Raw genomic sequence first — 18,583 nt, 5'->3', positions numbered from 1 at the left:
TATTTACATTATTTACACAATGGGCCCCACGTGATTGGCTAATTCCGAGATTCTCCTGTAGGCCAATCAGGTTGCGGATTCCCTTCCACCTGGAGCTGGATTGGGTGGCTCCTGTGGACCAATCAAACTGCTGCATTCTGGATCCTAGAACCAATCAGACTGCTGCATTCTGGATCCTATTGTTCTAGGACCAATCAAACTGCTGCCTTTTGGATCCTATTCAACTCAGTACATAACACCCCTAAATCTGTAAAACTGAATCCATTCATGGTAATCTAGTTCAGTTGTATCTAAAGATTCATCATTTGATCTATAAACTTACCTTTCAAAGGGCTCATGGTTGGTAAATTGTGAAGAAGGGAACCCTTGCAAGGATCTTAAATCCCTGGGCCTTCACCCTGTTATTTAAGGTTGTTTGTTGCCACCAGCTTGTCACTTAACAATTCTGCAGGCTAATGCTATGGATTGGCAAACAGCTGGGATGAGTAAATCCCATTACTTCACCAAATTGTGCCCAGAAACATTGCTAGGAAGATGTGCTTGTGGTTGTCCTTGCATACATTTTCAAGTCCAATGTAGCAAACCAGCAACCCCAAAACATAAACATAGGGCTAGATTTATAGAAGTCAATGGATTCTTCCACATGAAGTGATTTCAGGATTGCAGAAATAGTAGTCTTGTTAATATGAAGATACTCCTGTATGCCTAAATAATCTAAGTTTGTATGGAGACAGATATGTAAATGCATATGTTTGTGCTCTGGAGACACACATACACAGACACACATACATACATATCATTAAGTAAATTGAACCATTGCTGGTTTAGAGAGATTAACAGATGGCTTGAATGTCTTTTGATTGTGCCCATATTGGGGGCAGGGGAAACCCACTCACGCTGAAGTTATTGGATATCTCCAGTGCAGAAGCTTCAATGGCAGCTGAATCAAGTCTTGGAGTTGATGTGCCAGGAATTGCCCTCTCCTACAAACTGGAGCCCCTTTGAAAATCATAATGAGCTCCAGACATGGAGAAAAAAATCCTGAAAAATCCTGATCTTTGAGCTGAGTGAGGCTGCTTTCAAGCCAATTTAATTTCACATAGGGTGTATATATGTGCACAATCATACTTTGTGTCTTTATTCCCATGTGTGCAGATAACAATTACTGATGAAAGTATTTACCCACTAATTCATACATGTCAAATTATTTTGGTGGGTATTTCCTTATTTCAGGTTTTCTCCATAGAGGAAAGATGTATTATTATTTGTCATTCATTAGATAATTTCCTTAACTGGATGCCAAGAACACATTTTAATCTGGGATGTATTGCTTGTGAATGTGAAAGTGGAACAGGAAGATAAAGAGAATCATTTTCTTGTTGGATGTAAATTCTAGTTAATGTTGATTTTACATCTCAGTTGTAGACACATGACATACAATTAATTAATCAATTAATTACCAATGGATAAGGCCTCCTTGAACAGATCATTTGTTGATGGAAACAGAAAAACAGAGCAATTGGTTTGAGCTTTATGTAGCTTATCTTCAGGCAAAAATTATCAACATGAAGAATAAACAGTAAGAAAAAATAAGTCTTGCGTGGTCTTAGAAGTCCTCCTTATTCATAATAAGTGGGTATAGGATTGGAATACTTGCATATTAGTGTGCTGTCAATTTAATTAATTGACAGCACGATAGTTCTTTTAAAGATAGGGCTATTTTTTCATCTTCATTTTAGGTTGGGTAAAGGTAGTTTACTACATTAATGCTGTTTTGTTGATTGAGAAAAATATAGTCAAATTCTTGCATTTTCATTTTGAAGTATCAAAATAGTAACCCTACCTTGATTTTCAAGGATTAAATCCACCAAGCCCCAGTGTTGGGCAAACAAGATCTATTTGTTTCAGCTGGAATAGTCCTTATTTTTGTGTAATCCTATTGCAATGTAAGGCACATATGACACAAAAGTGTTTGGCGATCTGTATTAATGAATTGCACACATACCAAGTTGTGTATGATTTAAAGTGCCACTTCTACTGTTTGGTCTGTGGAACCAAACTGAGGTACAGTGAGTCCATGGTTTTACAGTTAAAAATGCTTATTTTATGGAATAGCTTTAAGGAATAACATAATTGCTTTAAGAGGCAATGACAAGGTATGGTCTTGGACATACTTAGGCTGCTGAAAAAGACCTGAGAGGCTGTAGAGGGGAGACAAACACTGATGTATTATTTTGTTCCTTGCATTCACTAGATCAGTGTTGTTCAGCACTGGGTCCTGATCATGCCTGATAATTGGTGAGGCTGGCTGGGATGATAGGGGAAGGGAGTCCAACACCTGGGAACCCAAAGTTGAAGAAAGATCAACCTTGAAAAGAAATGCAAAATTTTAAGTATTATGCCTTCACTTTAACACAGCAGAACTACTTCTCCAACAATGGTGCCTGCTGTGACATCACATACATTCAATACAAACAAAGCATGTTTCTTATTCAGTGCTTTTGCTTTTACACAGATACACACAGTTTTAATTCAATAATACATTTTAATGAAATAGGTAAGATTAGTGAACTATGATTTAGTCACATGACATTCCTGTTTTCTGTACAATGTCATACCAGCCTCTCTATACCCTGACATGCATTAGCAGGCTTTATTATACTATTCTGTGTTATGGACTGCCATTCCATGGTCATGCTGTTCCAGAAAATGTAATTCCGTTTCTGTGCCTAACGTTAAGAAGTTAAGATTATGCCACCAACATCTCACTCCTAGCAGCACTTTTATCCCAGAATAATCCCTGTAATACACAGTACCAATCATTCAAAGTTTTGGAGCTCAGCTTGAATCTCCTTTTTTCAGGTGCTGAGCAAGGCAGAGAGAAAGGAGTATGCAGCAACAATAATATGGTACAAATGCTACTATCATTAAAACTTGTGGACTTGAATATTTTGGGGAATTATAATATACTAAAACTAGTTTTTCTCTGAATTTACCATTCTTAATTGCTGTTACTCCATTTGTGGAATTATTGTGGCACTATAATTCTGCTTCAGAACAGTAAGGTAAAGGTAAAGGGACCCCTGACCATTAGGTCCAGTCATGACCGACTCTGAGGTTGCGGCGCTCATCTCTCTTTATTGGCCAAGGGAGCCGGCGTACAGCTTCCGGGTCATGTGGCCAGCATGATTAAGCTGCTTCTGGCGAACCAGAGCAGTACACGGAAACGGTGTTTACCTTCCTGCCGGAGCGGTACCTATTTATCTACTTGCACTTTGACGTGCTTTCGAACTGCTAGGTTGGCAGGAGCAGGGACCGAGGAACAGGAGCTCACCCCGTCGCGGGGATTCGAACCGCCGACCTTCTGATCGGCAAGTCCTAGGCTCTGGGGTTTAACCCACAGCACCACCCGCGTCCAGTATATTAATTCCACTTTTTTCCTGTATGCTGAAAATCATTGTTCTGTTTTCCTTACTTCATTGTTCTTGTGGTCATTTCACTATAGTCACTGCACATCAATCGTGCCCATTCCCTACGATTCCTCTTTGGAGTTTTTCCACCTTTCAGTTCAGGTTTGGCTCTTATTTTCACTGTAGTTTCTCAGGCCATCATGACCCATAAAAATGTAATTTTTAATCTATGGGCAATTGAATAAGAGTTTCTTTGGCACTGAAGGTGATAATTAACTAAGTTTTACTCGGGGCAGATGCACTGAAATTAAAGGATTTAACTTACGTTATGTTAATTTCAGTGGAACCACTCCAAGTAAAATTTAGCAGAATACCGCCCAGCTCTATTGTGGCAGAAAAGAGGTCATGGTTTTAACATACTGAATAATGAGTGTTAAAACAAATCTGTTCACACACAATGTAGACCAGTAGAAATCAATGGTCTTTTAAGACCATTAGTTTCAGTGGACCTATTCCCATCATGACTACCTTTAACTATCACACATTGATTTCAACTACCAGGGTTGATTTTGTGCGAATCAAAGCTCAAAATTGTGTGAGTCCTGTGCTAGCACTATTAGCATTCTGTGCTTGCTAAATTTCAAGTTATTTCGAAACTACCGACATGTTCTGCCTTTTGTACATCTGTTATTTCCAACGTTCTCCGTTTTGCTGTTCTGGGATGTCTGCTGTGTAGTAAGCCTCTTTGGGCACACAGCTGGTCGCGGGATAGCGGCATAGAAGTACAGTACAAAGCCGATCGGCTCGAAAGGACTAGGCACCCATCGGGAGGCTTCCCGGGTCTGCCCCACCGTCCGACGGCGGTGTTAAGAAAAAGACCCCACTCTGGGTACATAGAGAGGCAAGACCGATCTCTCAGTCCTGGGGGGAGCGATGACTTTAAACGCCACACCAGACGCGCGCAGAGAGAGGGAGAGATGTCCTACAAAGGGTGCTCAGCTGCGCGCACCCAATCTCGGCGCATCGGTGCCTTGCGGGGAATGCTCCGCTTGCCAGGGAGCCCCGTCCTTCTTCCTCTGTATGCCTTGGGAAAGGATTTTTTTTTGGGGGGGAATAAATAAATAAAAGCACCCCCACCCGGTGCGCGGAGGCAGCTGCGATCTGGGCAGGGCAAAGCGGGAGTAGCGAGGAGCGGCGCGGCGGCGGCGGTGTGAACCCTGCCCTCCGCCCTCTGACCGCCCAGGGAAAGAGGCGGCGCTGCTGCTGCTGCTGCTGCTGCTCGTCCTCTCCCACTCAGCGGCGCCGGCTCAAGGCAACAATGGGGAAGGCGGAAGTGGCGGCTTCGGCCCGGCGGCCTCGCAGCCTCTGCCCAGGGGAGGCGGCCGGGCAGCGCTGAGGGGCCGGTGGGGCGTCTCTCCCTCTCGCGCCCGCGGTAGGACGCGCCGCTGCTTCGCCCCAAGCGACGCCTCCGTGGGCGAGAAGCGGCGGCTTTGCCTCTCCCTCTGCCCCGGCTAGGCTCCCCCAGCTGCTTCAGTGGGGAGGGGGGGGGGAGGCATTAGAGAACCGCAAGGGGAAGCAAGGAGACAGGCCTCGCCCGGGCGGGGGCAGGTTTCCCTCAGCAGGAGCCCCCTTTGCCCACCTCCCAATGGTTGTTTTGAAATGCCGCTCTCTCTTGGGGTTTCCCCGCCCCAATCCTAGGGCGCTGGGTTCGTCCCCGAGGCTGTGGGGGAAGCGCAGAGAGGGTGTTTGCTAGGGAGGGAGGGAGAGGGAAGTTTCCCTTGGGGACTTTCTCCCTGCTTCTTTAAACCCTGCAGTGCTGGTTTCTGCCCTCTCCTCCACCCCGCCACTTTTTAAAAAGCAAAGGGGGTAGCAGGTGGAAATCCCGCTCGCCAGAGTCAGAGCAGGGGGCTTAAGATATAAGCTGCGCCCTGAACACAAGTGCAGGGAAACAGGGCTGATGCTAGAAAGTGGGGAGGGAAACAGTGCAAATGAATACTGAGGGCATAATCGAAGCTAGAATCTTGCCCCACTTGTTAGGAAGCTGACCAAGGAGCAGTTGAGACCCTTGTGCCTGTATGTCCTCGAAGGTCTGTCAGCCTAAAGTGAGCTGCCTTAGTATTAAGTGTACCTGCCTGTAGCACAGGTTACCTGTGTCGCTGTTGCTGCTGAAGACCCCCCACCCCGGCCGACAGTATGTTGGCCGAGCAAGCCCAGAAGTGGTTCCCAACTCACGTGCAGGTCACAGTCCTGCAGGCCAGAGACCTGAAGCCAAAGGGCAAAAGTGGCACTAATGATACATACACAATCATACAGTTGGGAAAGGAGAAATACTCCACTTCTGTGGCAGAGAAGACCCTGGATCCTGTATGGAAAGAAGAGGCCTCCTTTGAGTTGCCCGGATTGCTGATGGAAGGGACTCCTGAGAAATACGTCCTCTGCCTGATAGTGATGCACAGGTCACTTGTTGGGCTTGATAAGTTTCTGGGACAGGTGGCAATAAATCTGAATGATATCTTTGAGGACAAGCTCAGAAGGAAAACTGAGTAAGTGTTATTTTCTTATATATGCTGGGAACTTTTTTTGCTTTAAGGTTTACCCATATGCTCCAAAAACCAGTTTATATGCAGAGCAGTATTAATAGGTGTATGACTGTATTATCATTTTGAAATTTATACATGCACACTTCATTACTGATGTGTGGTCATACATAGTAATTATTCCCAAATGGTAGGTAGGGTCTCATCAGTAATTGGGGGCTGAGGATTGCTAGCCTGTCAACAGAAGGTATTTGGATGATGCAGAACAAGCTGTGCAGGAGTTTCGCTTTGGATGAAACCAAAATGCTAATCTGAAATGCAGAAGAAAGAAAATCCCACTGGTATACCTCCATACTATGAAGTTTGCTATTTTGGGAATAGCCATTTGAAAGAAATGGTTTATTTTTAAAATACTGTACACCATTTTGGCCTACTCTGTTTTGTAGGTTCACTCTGTCTTCTGTTCTTTCACTCATAAGTTTGGTTGTTCTTCTGTTATTCCATAACACATGAATGTCTGAACCGTTACATGCTTCAGTACAGTACTGCATTCTTTTACATTATCCCTTAGGACAATAATTAATTTGTTCCCAATGAAGCCTTTGGTATTGTAATTTATAATGGCAGACACAATATGAGCATGTGGTATCTACTTGTGTCGGTCATACAGCTTTTGGTTTATTGGGGTGGTATAACATCTCAGAATAACTAGTTTTCCTAGTTACAGGTAGGTAGCTGTGTTGGTCTGCTGTAGTCGAAACAAAATTTTGAAAATCCTTCCAGTAGCACCTTAGAGACCAACTAAATTTGTTATTGGTATGAGCTTTTGTGTGCATGCACAATTCTTCAGATACTATTTTTCATAGTTAACCCTTGATTCCAAACTTGGAAGTCTTAACTGTTTCAGGGTTGGGTTTTTTTGCACATAACTGTTGCTAATAGATATCTGTCCCCATAATGCTGTTATATGTTTAACATCTCCCTCATTCATGTGTTACATCTTACAAAACAGCCTATATATATAATTTATTATTTAACAGGCAGTGAATTATGTCTAAGACTCTTAACTGCAATGCTGTTCGTTGTAGGATAGAGTTCTGGGCCTTAAGCATTGCAAGAGAACCATAAAGGTTTCATAATGTTTACTATTCAAATTTTGACACCATGTCAAAATAGAATGTCTGGTTGAAATGTCCACCACTTCAAAGTCTAAGATAAAATAAGGTAAAATGATCATTAAATAGTTTCTTATTCACAGATCACTGCTAAAAATGGTTAATGGAAGACTAATGGAATGACATGATGAATAAATAATGAAATGCCATTTGTAGTCAGTCAAACTGAAATGTTTATGAAATGCAAATGAATTCATTACAGGGAAGTGATTCACTGATTGCAACATCACCACATCCATTGTATTAGGGTTGCTAAACATCCAGAATTTCCTGGACATTGCTGGGATTTGGCCAGCAGAATCAGATCCGAACATATATATGGCAACCCATGTCAGAAGTGTAGATTTTGTCGAATTTCCTTAAAAACAGCTTAAAAGCTTCTTCTTCTTTTGAAATCTCCCCCCCCCCAAAAAAAAAAAAGTTCTACAACTCTGCCAACAATACTCAACAACTTTTGTGCCTGGATTTTCACTTTTTGAAATATGGCAACCCTACATTTTATAAACACGCTGAAATAAACTGACAAGTAAAGCTTGACTGTGATCAGGTCCCCTCCCTGCTGGTCTCTCAGAACCCACAAAGGTATGAAGAGGGTGGAGCAGAGACAGACTAGACATTGGTGTTTCAGATTGCTTAGGAAGGACCTGAGAGAGGAGGAAACTTAGGGAGCTGTGGACCTTCAGTTGCAATTCCCCCATTGGGGCAAGACCTGCTGGGAAGGGTTGCTGTGCTCAATAGGCCTGAGCTGTTTTGTTTCCTTGAGTAAGAAATTGACTTCATTGACACCTTGTGAGTTATTGCTGACTGGTTCCTGACTCCCACCTTGACACTTGAGCTTCTTGGAGGAAAGGTGGGCTAGAAATATCTAAAAAATTCCAGACTGTGCACATGTGCACGATCACACACACATAGGATGCGCCTAAATCAGGATTCGCCTGTATATTTATAATTTGCATTTTTAATCTGCTTGTCTTGTAGCAGGGAAGTTTTTAATGTTTGATATTTTATTCTGTTTTTAATTTGTTGGGAGCCGCCCAGAGTGGCTGGGGAAACCCAGCCAGATGGGTGGGATTTAAATAATAAATTGTTGTTGTATGTGAACTTCTTCAGTGTCAGAGACTGTAAATTCCAATCTTGCAACTTCTGTAGTACATTCCTTTGCACTTGCATTTGAAAGTAGATTCCACTGAGTTCAATGGAACTTACTCTGAGGCAGTGCTATCTAGTGGCAGGAGGGAAAGTGATTCAGGAGATGAACCCCTGGAGGAACGTGACACAAGAGAGCAGGACCGTCAGGGGCCATGCTGTGTCTCTGGAGCTACAAAATTGATTCCATGTCCTCACGTTGGATACCCTCCCTCTGGAGGTGGTGGACTTTCTCCTTCATTGGAGGCTTTTAAGCAGAGGTTGGATAGCCATCTGTCATGTAGGCTTTAGTTGAGATTCCTGCATTTCCCGGGTTAGACTAGGTGACCCTTATGATGCCTCCCTATCTACAATTCCATTATCCTATGTGAATTTAAGATTTATGCCTAAGCGCACACACTTACTGCAGCAGTCATAGTTCTGTTTCAGTTAAGTGTTTATTACAAAATAAATGTGAAATTGATATTTGTAGTTGCGGAAGCATCTGCCTGCCTTTTATTCTTTTACACCAATAAGTGCATTTATTAAAGAGAAATTGCTTTTGCCAAGCAATAAACAATATTTTGTTGTTGGCGAAAGGTGATGCGCCTCTGCCTACCGCTGTACTCCCCACATTGCAGTTTGTTTGTTTTTTTATAAAAAAAATTATTACAAGTTTCAAACAAAAAGAAGTAACAAACAACGAGAAACATAGACAGAAACATAAACATAGAATAAAAAGAAAATCATAACTGTTCATAACATATTTTTTCATAACTAACTGGACTTCCTCTCATCTCCCTTCCCTGCGTTCTCAGTACTAAAGTTATAATCAGCAATTTATTACCTTATTTCAGTTCTTATTTTGTACTTCTCCAATATTATGTCTCAAACTTCAAATAATTTTGTCAAATACTTATCAGCTTAGTTTCAACATAATATTACTTCAACCCACATTGCAGTTTGGAGTTCCGTTTGTTCCACAATTGCATCAGTATTAGGAGTATCTCTTGGCTAGTATCTGTGCCATCATTTGAAACCATTCACAAGCTGTTCTCCCACTTCTTGCCTTAATGAGTGTGCCATTAAGAAATACCTTTAACAAAGTGTTTTCAAATTATTCTTTGCTCTTGGTGACTGAATACTCCCCATGGTACTACAATCATACATGTACCGTATTTTTCGCTCTATAGGACGCACCCGACCGTAAGGCGCACCTACTTTTTTTGGGGGGGGATTCAAGAAAATAAATATGCGGCTCTTGGGGGCTTTTGCGGGAGGTGGGGGAAGTGAGAGAGCCTTGCTCTGTCCCTTCTCCCACCTCCCGCAAAAGCCAGAGATAGCCGCGCGAAGCCTCCCCAGGGCAGTGGGATGAAGGCTCCCCGCTGCCCTGCGGAGGCTTCGCGGGCTACCCCAGAGCTGCTCAGGAGCTTGTCGGGGCTGGCAGGGGAAGCTTGGCTTTCCCCCACCGCCAGCCCCAAAGAGCAGTTCGGGGCTGGCGGGGGAAGCCCGGGTCCGTCCCCCCCCAGCCCCAGGGACCACACATTCACTCCATAAGACGCACAGACATTTCCCCTTAGATTTTAAGGGGGGAAAGGTGCGTCTTATGGAGCGAAAAATACAGTATTTCCCCCCACCCTCCCCCCCCACCCGCAATTTCATGCATATTGAAAACCCAGTAAGGCTACTTGTCACCTTCTCATACAGTGCCCATCCAAGAGGTTCCACTTTCTAGTGCTGAAGCGCACATAGCATGCAAAATAGACAAAAAGAGATAGAGGGGGGAAAGAATGAAAAAGCAGTCTGTTCTCTTTTCAGTAAGGCTATGTCTTGTTTGTTGTATTGGGACAAAATATTAGCCACAAACTTCTGATTCTTGCATATTGGCTTTTACATTTGTGTAAGATGTACACACAGAACGCATAGAAGCCATGTGCACATGCGTACACATGTACATAGAGAAGCCAGTGTCTGTTGACCCAAACTTCAATGCATATTGCTTGATATTGTGGTGTACAGTTTGCACAGTTCTAATCTATATGTTTGAGGCTCTGCTTGAGTAAGATTCCTATGCAAATGTGAAATCCTGGGCTCTGGAGTGTGTATGGCAGTGCAATCTTGACCCATGACTATGCATATTTTAGGGACTTCAGCATATGGGCTTTAGCGTTACTAACTCAAGATCTGGAATACTCTTGCTGTAGCATTGAAAATAGGGGCGCGATCATGTTGTTTTTAACTGCTATTTGGAATGTCCGGTTCTGACTTTTGTAACATGGAAAGGGCTATGAGTTGGCCCAGAAATCTACCTATACAGTTATACCTCGGGTTGCTAATGTGATCTGTGTTGGAGGCATGTTCAAACCCACAGCACCGTGTCTGCACACACGCGCAACGTGATTTGGTGCTTCTGCGCATGCACATGATGTCATTTTGCACTTCTGGGCATGCGCGAGTGCCGAAACCCAGAAGTAACCCGTTCCGGTACTTCCGGGTTCAGCGCGGTCTGCAACCCGCAGCATTTGTAACCCGAGATATGACTGTATACATATCCATTTTCAGTCTGCATATTGTTGTTTACAAGAACTATAGCTTCAGTAAGGTACTACTAAAATTGAATATTCTGTACGTGGTGATTTCGGAACTGTGAGATAGGACAACATAATAGTGTGACATTACTATCAGGAATGCACTGCAGAGATGGAAGATGCTCTTTGTTCAGGAGTGGAAAAAATAGGGAAATCACGCCAGCACAACTGGGAGGCAGGTAGCCTATTGCTTTTTCAAATGGTATATGGCTGAATTGTGTATGTGTTGCCTGGAAAAAACACAATTATGGAAATACAGAGTAAAATTTCAGTTATTTAAATTAAAATTAAGGACACACAGCTGTGACCCCATAGTTTTAAAACAAAAGTTGATACCTAACAATATAATTTTGATTTCTTTCAAAACTGATGATAAATACAAATTTTATTAAATAGTGGTTTTTTGCTTTCAGATGCATTTAGCAGACCCAGAGCCTTATATCCAAAGTGACTTTTTAAAGTTGATGTAACCTGAACATTGCTTAGTTTGTGGGTAAATGAGATCCACATATTTGATGAAGTGTCTTTATTGGTAATATTTCTAGTTTTTAATATATTTAATAGCTTCCTCCTTCCAACACAGCTGTACATATGGTTCTCCAAGAGACAGACTTCAGAGTCACTAGAGTATTACAAAAAAAGATATTTAATATTCTGCACAATGCTGAACCTTGTCAGCAATTCCCCCATGTGTGTTTTTTCTTGTAAGAAAAATGAAGGCTACCAGCTGATCTAGAATTTCTAGGAAAGCTTCAGCGCATGCAACATGCAGGGCTTTCTTTCTTTTAACAGAGAGAAGTGTGTATGCCAGCCCATAGTGACTTTAACCACGTATTAAGCCAGAAACTAATAGCCTGCTGCACGTAACACTTTTTAAGTTGCTGGTGGTTGCACCTTAAAACAAACATATGCCTTTAAAAATAAAGGCAGCGAAGTTTCCTGAAGCAGTGGTGTTATGAGAGGGCCCCTGTCGTATATTTTAATATCTTCATTCTGGCACAAGATATAAGAAACTAAAACAATAGCTAATATAGCTTAGCACATAAATATTTTTATTCCAGAATGGCTCTCCCTTTCATGAGTGTGAAAAATCATTAGCTTTTTAAAGAAAAGGAATAAGGGGTTATTGGAATGGCTAGTTGAGATTTGGAGCAGGTGGTGGTCTTCAAGGCTTTATTTACAGTCCTAGTTTTGTTATACCAAGAACACCCGAGCTATTCATATCTTTCATGATTAGAAGTTGAGCATGGCAATATGTGCTGGCGTAAGGCCTATTTGCTAGTTACTTCCTGGGGAGAAATCGTAACCTGCTGCAGGGCTTGGGCAAACTCATTCTTCTCATTCTTCTTGTCAAGAGACTTAAGGAATGAATAAGGCTGTACCACTTTTGTTAGGTGATCAGGGTGATGCCTCATTCAGTCCGTTCCCAGAAAGAATGGAATTTATTATTATTATTATTATTACAGCAATCTAAGAGATAAGATATCTCATTTGAATAGTAAGTGGCACAGCCTGGTTCATATTATACCCGGTTGGCATTTCTCACTGGAAAGCATTTTGTATTTGGCTTGGATCAGTATCACAGCAGGAGTAAACAAAAGCGTTGAACTACTGTACTTTTGAGGGCATGTTGATATATTTTCTAATCTCTGTATTTGGGGAAACTCTTAAATCTCTGTAAGCATCAGGCAGAACAAATTTGGCAATCTTTGTGGTGAGATTCTGTGGCAGAGCCACCGCTACTTCCTGAGCCCTGCCAATTGACTCCAGCAGGGATGGAGGTGCAGGATGATTTTCATTATCTTTTTTGCCCCGTTATTTTTTCTCTCCCCACCCCGCAAACTGTAGTCAGCAGGTGGGAATATACTGTTCCATCTCTCGGGCTGGTCTATTTGAAGGCTTCTCTTTGGGAGGATGTCAGGGGACGAACTACTCACAAAGGATCCGGTGGATCCTTGCCCACTCCTGACAAGCCCAGTTTTGGCATTTGGTGCAGCAGAACATCTGCGCCTGCTGAGCTTTCCATGGGTGCGTGGGGAGCGGGACTCCAGTGCTGCAAGACTTCCATCTCCATTAGCAAAGCAGCACTTGACATCACTTCCTACAGTCCCTCAGCTGGCCTTTGGCTGGTTTTTTTTTTTATAATAATTTTTATTGCATTTTTTCCAAATTACAGAGAGAACAAAAGAAAAAGCAGAAAAAAGAAAAAAAGAAAAAAGAACAGAGAATCACATCCATTTCAACAACTTATTTCAAATTTCCATTGGACTTCCCCACATCTCCCACATAATGCATTCTTGATAATAAAGTTATCAGCAAATTATACCCTTATTTCGTGTGTTTCTTTATATTTTCAGTTACAATTTAAGTTTAAATCTCTTATTCTCCATTTACTCTAAAGATATAACCTGATGTCATTTTTACCCATTTAAACTTTGATTCTTTCACAAATGTTATCAATTTCATAAATCATTAAATTTCATTGCTGGGGCTAACGTTCCAAATCATACGTCGTCTTATGTTTCATACAACTTATAATACTTTTGCAAATAGTCTTTAAATTTTTTCCAGTCCTCCTCCATTGCCTCTTCTCCCAAGTCTCGGATCCTTGCAGTCATCTCGGCCAGTTCCATGTAATTCATCAATTGCGTCTGCCAATCCTCCAGTGTGGGCAAATCTTGGGTCTTCCAATGCTTGGCTATAAGAATTCTTGCTGCTGTTGTAGCATACATAAAAAAAGTTCTATCCTTTTTTAACACCTTCTGGCCGACAATGCCCAGAAGGAAGGCCTCTGGTTTCTTGGGGAAGGTGTACTTGAACACCTTTTTTAACTCGTTATAGATCATTTCCCAAAAGGCCTTCAATCTTGGACAAGTCCACCAGAGGTGAAAGAATGTCCCTTCAGCCTCCTTACATTTCCAACATTTATTGTCAGACAAATGGTATATCTTAGCGAGCTTGACTGGGGTCATGTACCACCTGTATACCATTTTCATAATATTTTCTTTCAAGGCATTACATGCCGTAAATTTCATACCGGTGGTCCATAACCTTTCCCAGTCCTCAGACATAATGTTGTAACCAATGTCTTGAGCCCATTTTATCATGGCTGATTTAACTGTCTCATCCTGAGTATTCCATTTAAGCAGCAAGTTGTACATTCTCGATAATACCTTGGTCTTTGGTTCTAACAACTCTGTCTCAAGTTTCGATTTTTCCACCTGGAATCCTATTTTTTTATCTAGCTTAAAAACCTCATTAATTTGGGCATAGTGTAGCCAATTTTGCACCTTGTCCTTTAATTTTTCAAAGCTCTGCAACCTCCAATTACCTCCAATGTTTTCTATTATTTCCCAATATTTCGGCCAATATGCCTCCATATTGGATGTTTTCCGAGCTTTGGCCTCTATTGGTGAAATCCACCTCGGAGTTTTACTTTCCAATAAGTCTTTGTATTTTTTCCAGACCATATATATTGCTTTTCTGACAATATGGTTTTTGAACATTCCATGTGTTTTCCCCTTGTCATACCACAAATACGCATGCCAACCTAACGAATTGTTGAAGCCTTCCAGATCTAGGACATCAGTGTTTTCCAATAAGATCCAATCTTTCATCCAGCAGAAGGCCGCAGCTTCATAATATAACCTTAAGTCCGGCAGGGCAAACCCCCCTCTCTCCTTTGCATCAGTTAGTATTTTAAACTTTATTCGGGGCTTTTTGCCCTGCCAAACAAACCTAGAAATATCCCTCTGCCACTTTCCGAAACATTCCACTCTGTCCACAACCTGCAAGGCTTGAAAAAAAAACAACATTTTTGGCAAAACGTTCATTTTTATAGCTGCAATTCGGCCTAACAAGGATAATTTCAATCTTGACCAAATTTCTAGATCTTTTTTGACTTCTGACCAACATTTTTCATAATTATCTTTAAATAGATTCAAATTCTTAGAAGACAGATTGACCCCCAGGTATTTCACTTTTTTAACAATGTTTAGTTCTGTTTTCTTCTGAAACCCCTCTGTTTCAGTAACCGTCAAGTTTTTCCCTAACACCTTAGTTTTTTGTTTGTTCAGCTTAAAACCCGCCACCCGACCAAATTTCTGAATCAGTTCCAAAACTCTTTTTGTACTAGGTTCTGGCTCCTGTAATGTTAAAACCAAGTCATCTGCAAATGCTTTCAGTTTATATTGTTTCGCTCCGACCCGTATTCCTTGTACCTGCCGATCCTCCCTTATCATATTCAGCAAAACCTCCAGGACTGAAATAAACAACAGAGGGGATAGGGGGCACCCCTGGCGTGTTCCTTTTTCAATATGAAGTTCTTCTGTCACCACATTGTTCACTATCAACTTAGCTTTTTGTTCTGAATAGATTGCCTCTATTCCATTCTCAAACCCCCTTCCCACTCCCATCCCTTCCAGGTTTTTCTTCATAAATTTCCAAGAGATGTTGTCAAAGGCCTTCTCCGCATCAATAAAAATTAACACTGCTTTGGTGTTAATATTTGTTTGTAAAAGTTCCAGAATGTCGATAATATTCCTGGTATTATCAAACAAATGTCTACCTGGGAGAAAGCCTGCTTGGTCCTTATGGATTACTTCATTTAGTACTTTTTTAAATCTGTTAGCCAAAACATCCGCAAATATTTTGTAATCCACGTTTAGGAGTGAGATGGGGCGGTAGTTCTTAAGTTGAGTCTTTTCAGTTTCCACTTTAGGTATCAGTGTGATGAATGCTTCTTTCCACGTATCTGGTGCCCTCCCTCCCCCCATAATCTGGTTGCAAACCTCCGTTAATGGTTGTATCAAGTAGTCTTTTAACATCCTGTAGTACTTGGAGGTGAGTCCATCAGGGCCTGGAGATTTGCCTAGTTGCATATTCTGAATGGCATCCTCAATTTCCTGTTGTGTTATTTTACAATTCAAGATTGATCTCTTCTCTTGAGATAATTTTGGTAGGTTTGGCTGGTTTAAGGATCATTTCCTAAATTGAACATTGATACTTTCATTTATGTGTTGCATTAAAGGAAGCATAATGGAAGATACATTAGTCTTAATCACTTTTGATTTCACATTACAAATTTAGTTATTTTCTTATGGGCCTTTTACAACTGCAGTGTTTATTTGAAAAAAAATTGTTCATAAAGTAACATTTCATCAAATTGTATCATAGGGTGGTTTATTTGGTTTGTTTTAAAAAAGAAGTTGTCTTAATTCTTTTTTGTAGCTTTCCAAATACATGGCTCTGGACAAGTGAATTTTTGTTTTCTGTATTCGTCTACATGGGCATCATTTTAACTGAATTTTGCAGGAGGCTGAATGGTAGATCTCATGCTTTTCATGCAGAAGGTCCTGTTTTCAGTCCCTGGCATTTCCAGTTAAAAAAGATCAAGTAGTAGGTAATGCAAATGCTCTTATAGAGCATATACCCATATCTATATAGGGTAATGCGATGAAACACCCCCCCCCCCGGCATTGCTGCCAGGCAGCATTGACCTTACTGGACTAGGTAGACAGGTGATCTGCCCTGATTTAAGGCAGCTTTTCTTATTATGAAATACATATATTTAAAACACCAGCCCAAATCTCTGGTTGCAGGCAATTTTTATTTCTTGGATTATTTGTTCTTAACAATTACATGATTTATCTAATAGGATTAAAGGAAGATAAAAAAGCAGCAGTTTAAATAAAAAAAATTTTCATACAATGTTACACAACTTACAGTGTGTTGTTATCTTATCTTGAAGGTGGTTTAGCCTGGAGTCCAAACAAGGAAAGAGAACTAAAGACAGAGGAGAAATAAAGGTCAATATTCAGTTTATGAGGAACAATATGACAGCAAGCATGTTTGACCTTTCCATGAAGGACAAAACTAAATCTCCATTTGCTAAACTAAAGGACAAAATGAAGGGTCGGAAGACTGATGGAACATTTTTGGATACATCCTCTGCAATCATTCCAAGCAGTCACATACCAGAAACTAACACTGTAACTTCCCTTGGTGAAATACAGTTAAAATCTAAACCAAAAAAGCCTTTCCTGTTGGGACCTCAGCGACTATCTTCAGCTCATTCAATGTCCGATTTAACTGGGCCCCAGGTGACTTCGGAAAAAATTAAATCGGGCACAGTTGCCAATGCATACCTCTTCAGACGTCAGCTTGAGTCTGTTGGTTCTGCAGATGAAAGTGGTAAGTGAAAATTGTTGATGCTGTTTGATGTAAGAAACTTCGACAGACTCTTGCTCGTTGCTTCCAGCCTGTTATCTTTTCGCTCTTACTTTATAGAAATGTGTGGTTGCAAAAGCTCACAGAGCAGTGTATATTGACTACACTGTAAGGTAAAGGCAAATGGGGCACATCAGTAATGTACCAGCAGAAATCCTGTTCAAGCAGGTTATCACCAAATATTAGGTGCAAAGGTTTCTGGAAACAGCTGACAGGTGGGTGATGTTTTTAGGAAAGCTTGAGAGATAAATAATTCCAGGTCCAACTCAAGCTGCAGTGTGCCGTTCAGTTAAAAATGTTCAGGCTGGTAAATAAAACACCATGAAAGAACAATACAATAAAACACAAAATACAAATACAATAAAACAATAATTACTGGGAGTATCAAAACATTAAAAGGAACCAGCAGAGATACAACAAGATTAGTGATTGAAAAGCGTGGGGAAATCAAGAAACTTTAGAGCTCTGTACATCAGAATTGTTAATTTTTCACGTTGTCTGTTCCCAATTAAAGTTACATTCTGTTGATGTGATAAAAGTTAGCTTGTTGGACCAGTGCAACACTAGATTATAATATTGTGTTGACCATTTGGCCCATTTTGCACATTTATCTGGTGGTTCATTGAGTCTTAGGAGCTTGTTATAATATTGTCCTTCAATTTCATAGCATAGTAAACATAAAGTAGATACTGAAGCTAATTGTAAATATATCAAGTGTAGCTTAGTGGTTGGAACACAGGGGTAAGGAATCTTTTTTTTAGCCTGGTGGACCAGATCCTTATCTGACCCCCCATCCCCAGAGTCCATCTTTAGGCAGGCAGTGTAGCTGTCTTTATGATGCCATGTGATTAGTTGCCCCATCCACTCCCAAAGTTTGTTGTGCAGAGCTTCCCAAGCACTCATAATCCAATGGGTTGTTTGTGTTTTTAGGAAATCACAGCACAAGAGGCTTTGCATTCTTTTTTAGCAGGCGTTTCAGTGCAAATTGCTTGGTGCTATTGGAGCATGGTACACTTCACACGCTCATCAGCTAATCATGCTGGGATATCTTGCTCCCTCAGTGGAAAAATTGGGAGTTTACTTTAAGTTCCTGATTGTTCCTTTTTAGCCACATCACCACCTTCTTCACACCTGACATGATATCAGGGGTGGGGGAGGTGAGTGGTTTGGTTGCTTTGTTTTACCTGTTTATTTGTGCTCTTACCTTATTCTTACTCTTGTGAACCATCCTGAGATCTTATAATGAAGGGTGGTAAAAGGTAAAGGTAAAGGGACCCCTGACCATTAGGTCCAGTCGTGGCCGACCCCGGGGGTGCGGCGCTCATCTCGCTTTATTCGCCGAGGGAGCCGGCGTACAGCTTCCGGGTCATGTGGCCAGCATGACTAAGCTGCTTCTGGCGAACCAGAGCAGCGCACGGAAATGCCGTTTACCTTCCCGCCAGAGTAGTAGACACCTATTTATCTACTTGCACTTTTGATGTGCTTTCGAACTGCTAGGTTGGCAGGAGCTGGGACCGAGC

At 41.5% G+C, this 18,583-nt stretch overlaps 1 protein-coding gene across 1 annotated transcript in view; it reads left to right on the top strand.

The window, feature by feature from the left end:
• The first annotated feature begins 3,765 nt into the window (after positions 1–3,765).
• RAB11FIP2 (RAB11 family interacting protein 2) overlaps positions 3,766–18,583 on the top strand; it is a 34,461-nt gene continuing 19,643 nt past the window's right edge. The window contains exons 1-2 of the mRNA XM_082223514.1: positions 3,766–5,953; positions 16,585–17,027. Coding sequence (XP_082079640.1) covers positions 5,604–5,953; positions 16,585–17,027 — 793 coding nt within the window. The 5' untranslated portion in view covers positions 3,766–5,603. The remainder of the gene's footprint in view (positions 5,954–16,584; positions 17,028–18,583) is intronic.

The sequence above is a fragment of the Podarcis vaucheri genome (genome assembly GCF_965113315.1).
Source record: "Podarcis vaucheri genome assembly, chromosome: 5".
Lineage (NCBI taxonomy): Eukaryota > Metazoa > Chordata > Lepidosauria > Squamata > Lacertidae > Podarcis > Podarcis vaucheri.
The sequence above is the reverse complement of the archived record's forward strand: the minus strand, read 5'-3'. Positions and strand labels throughout refer to the sequence as shown.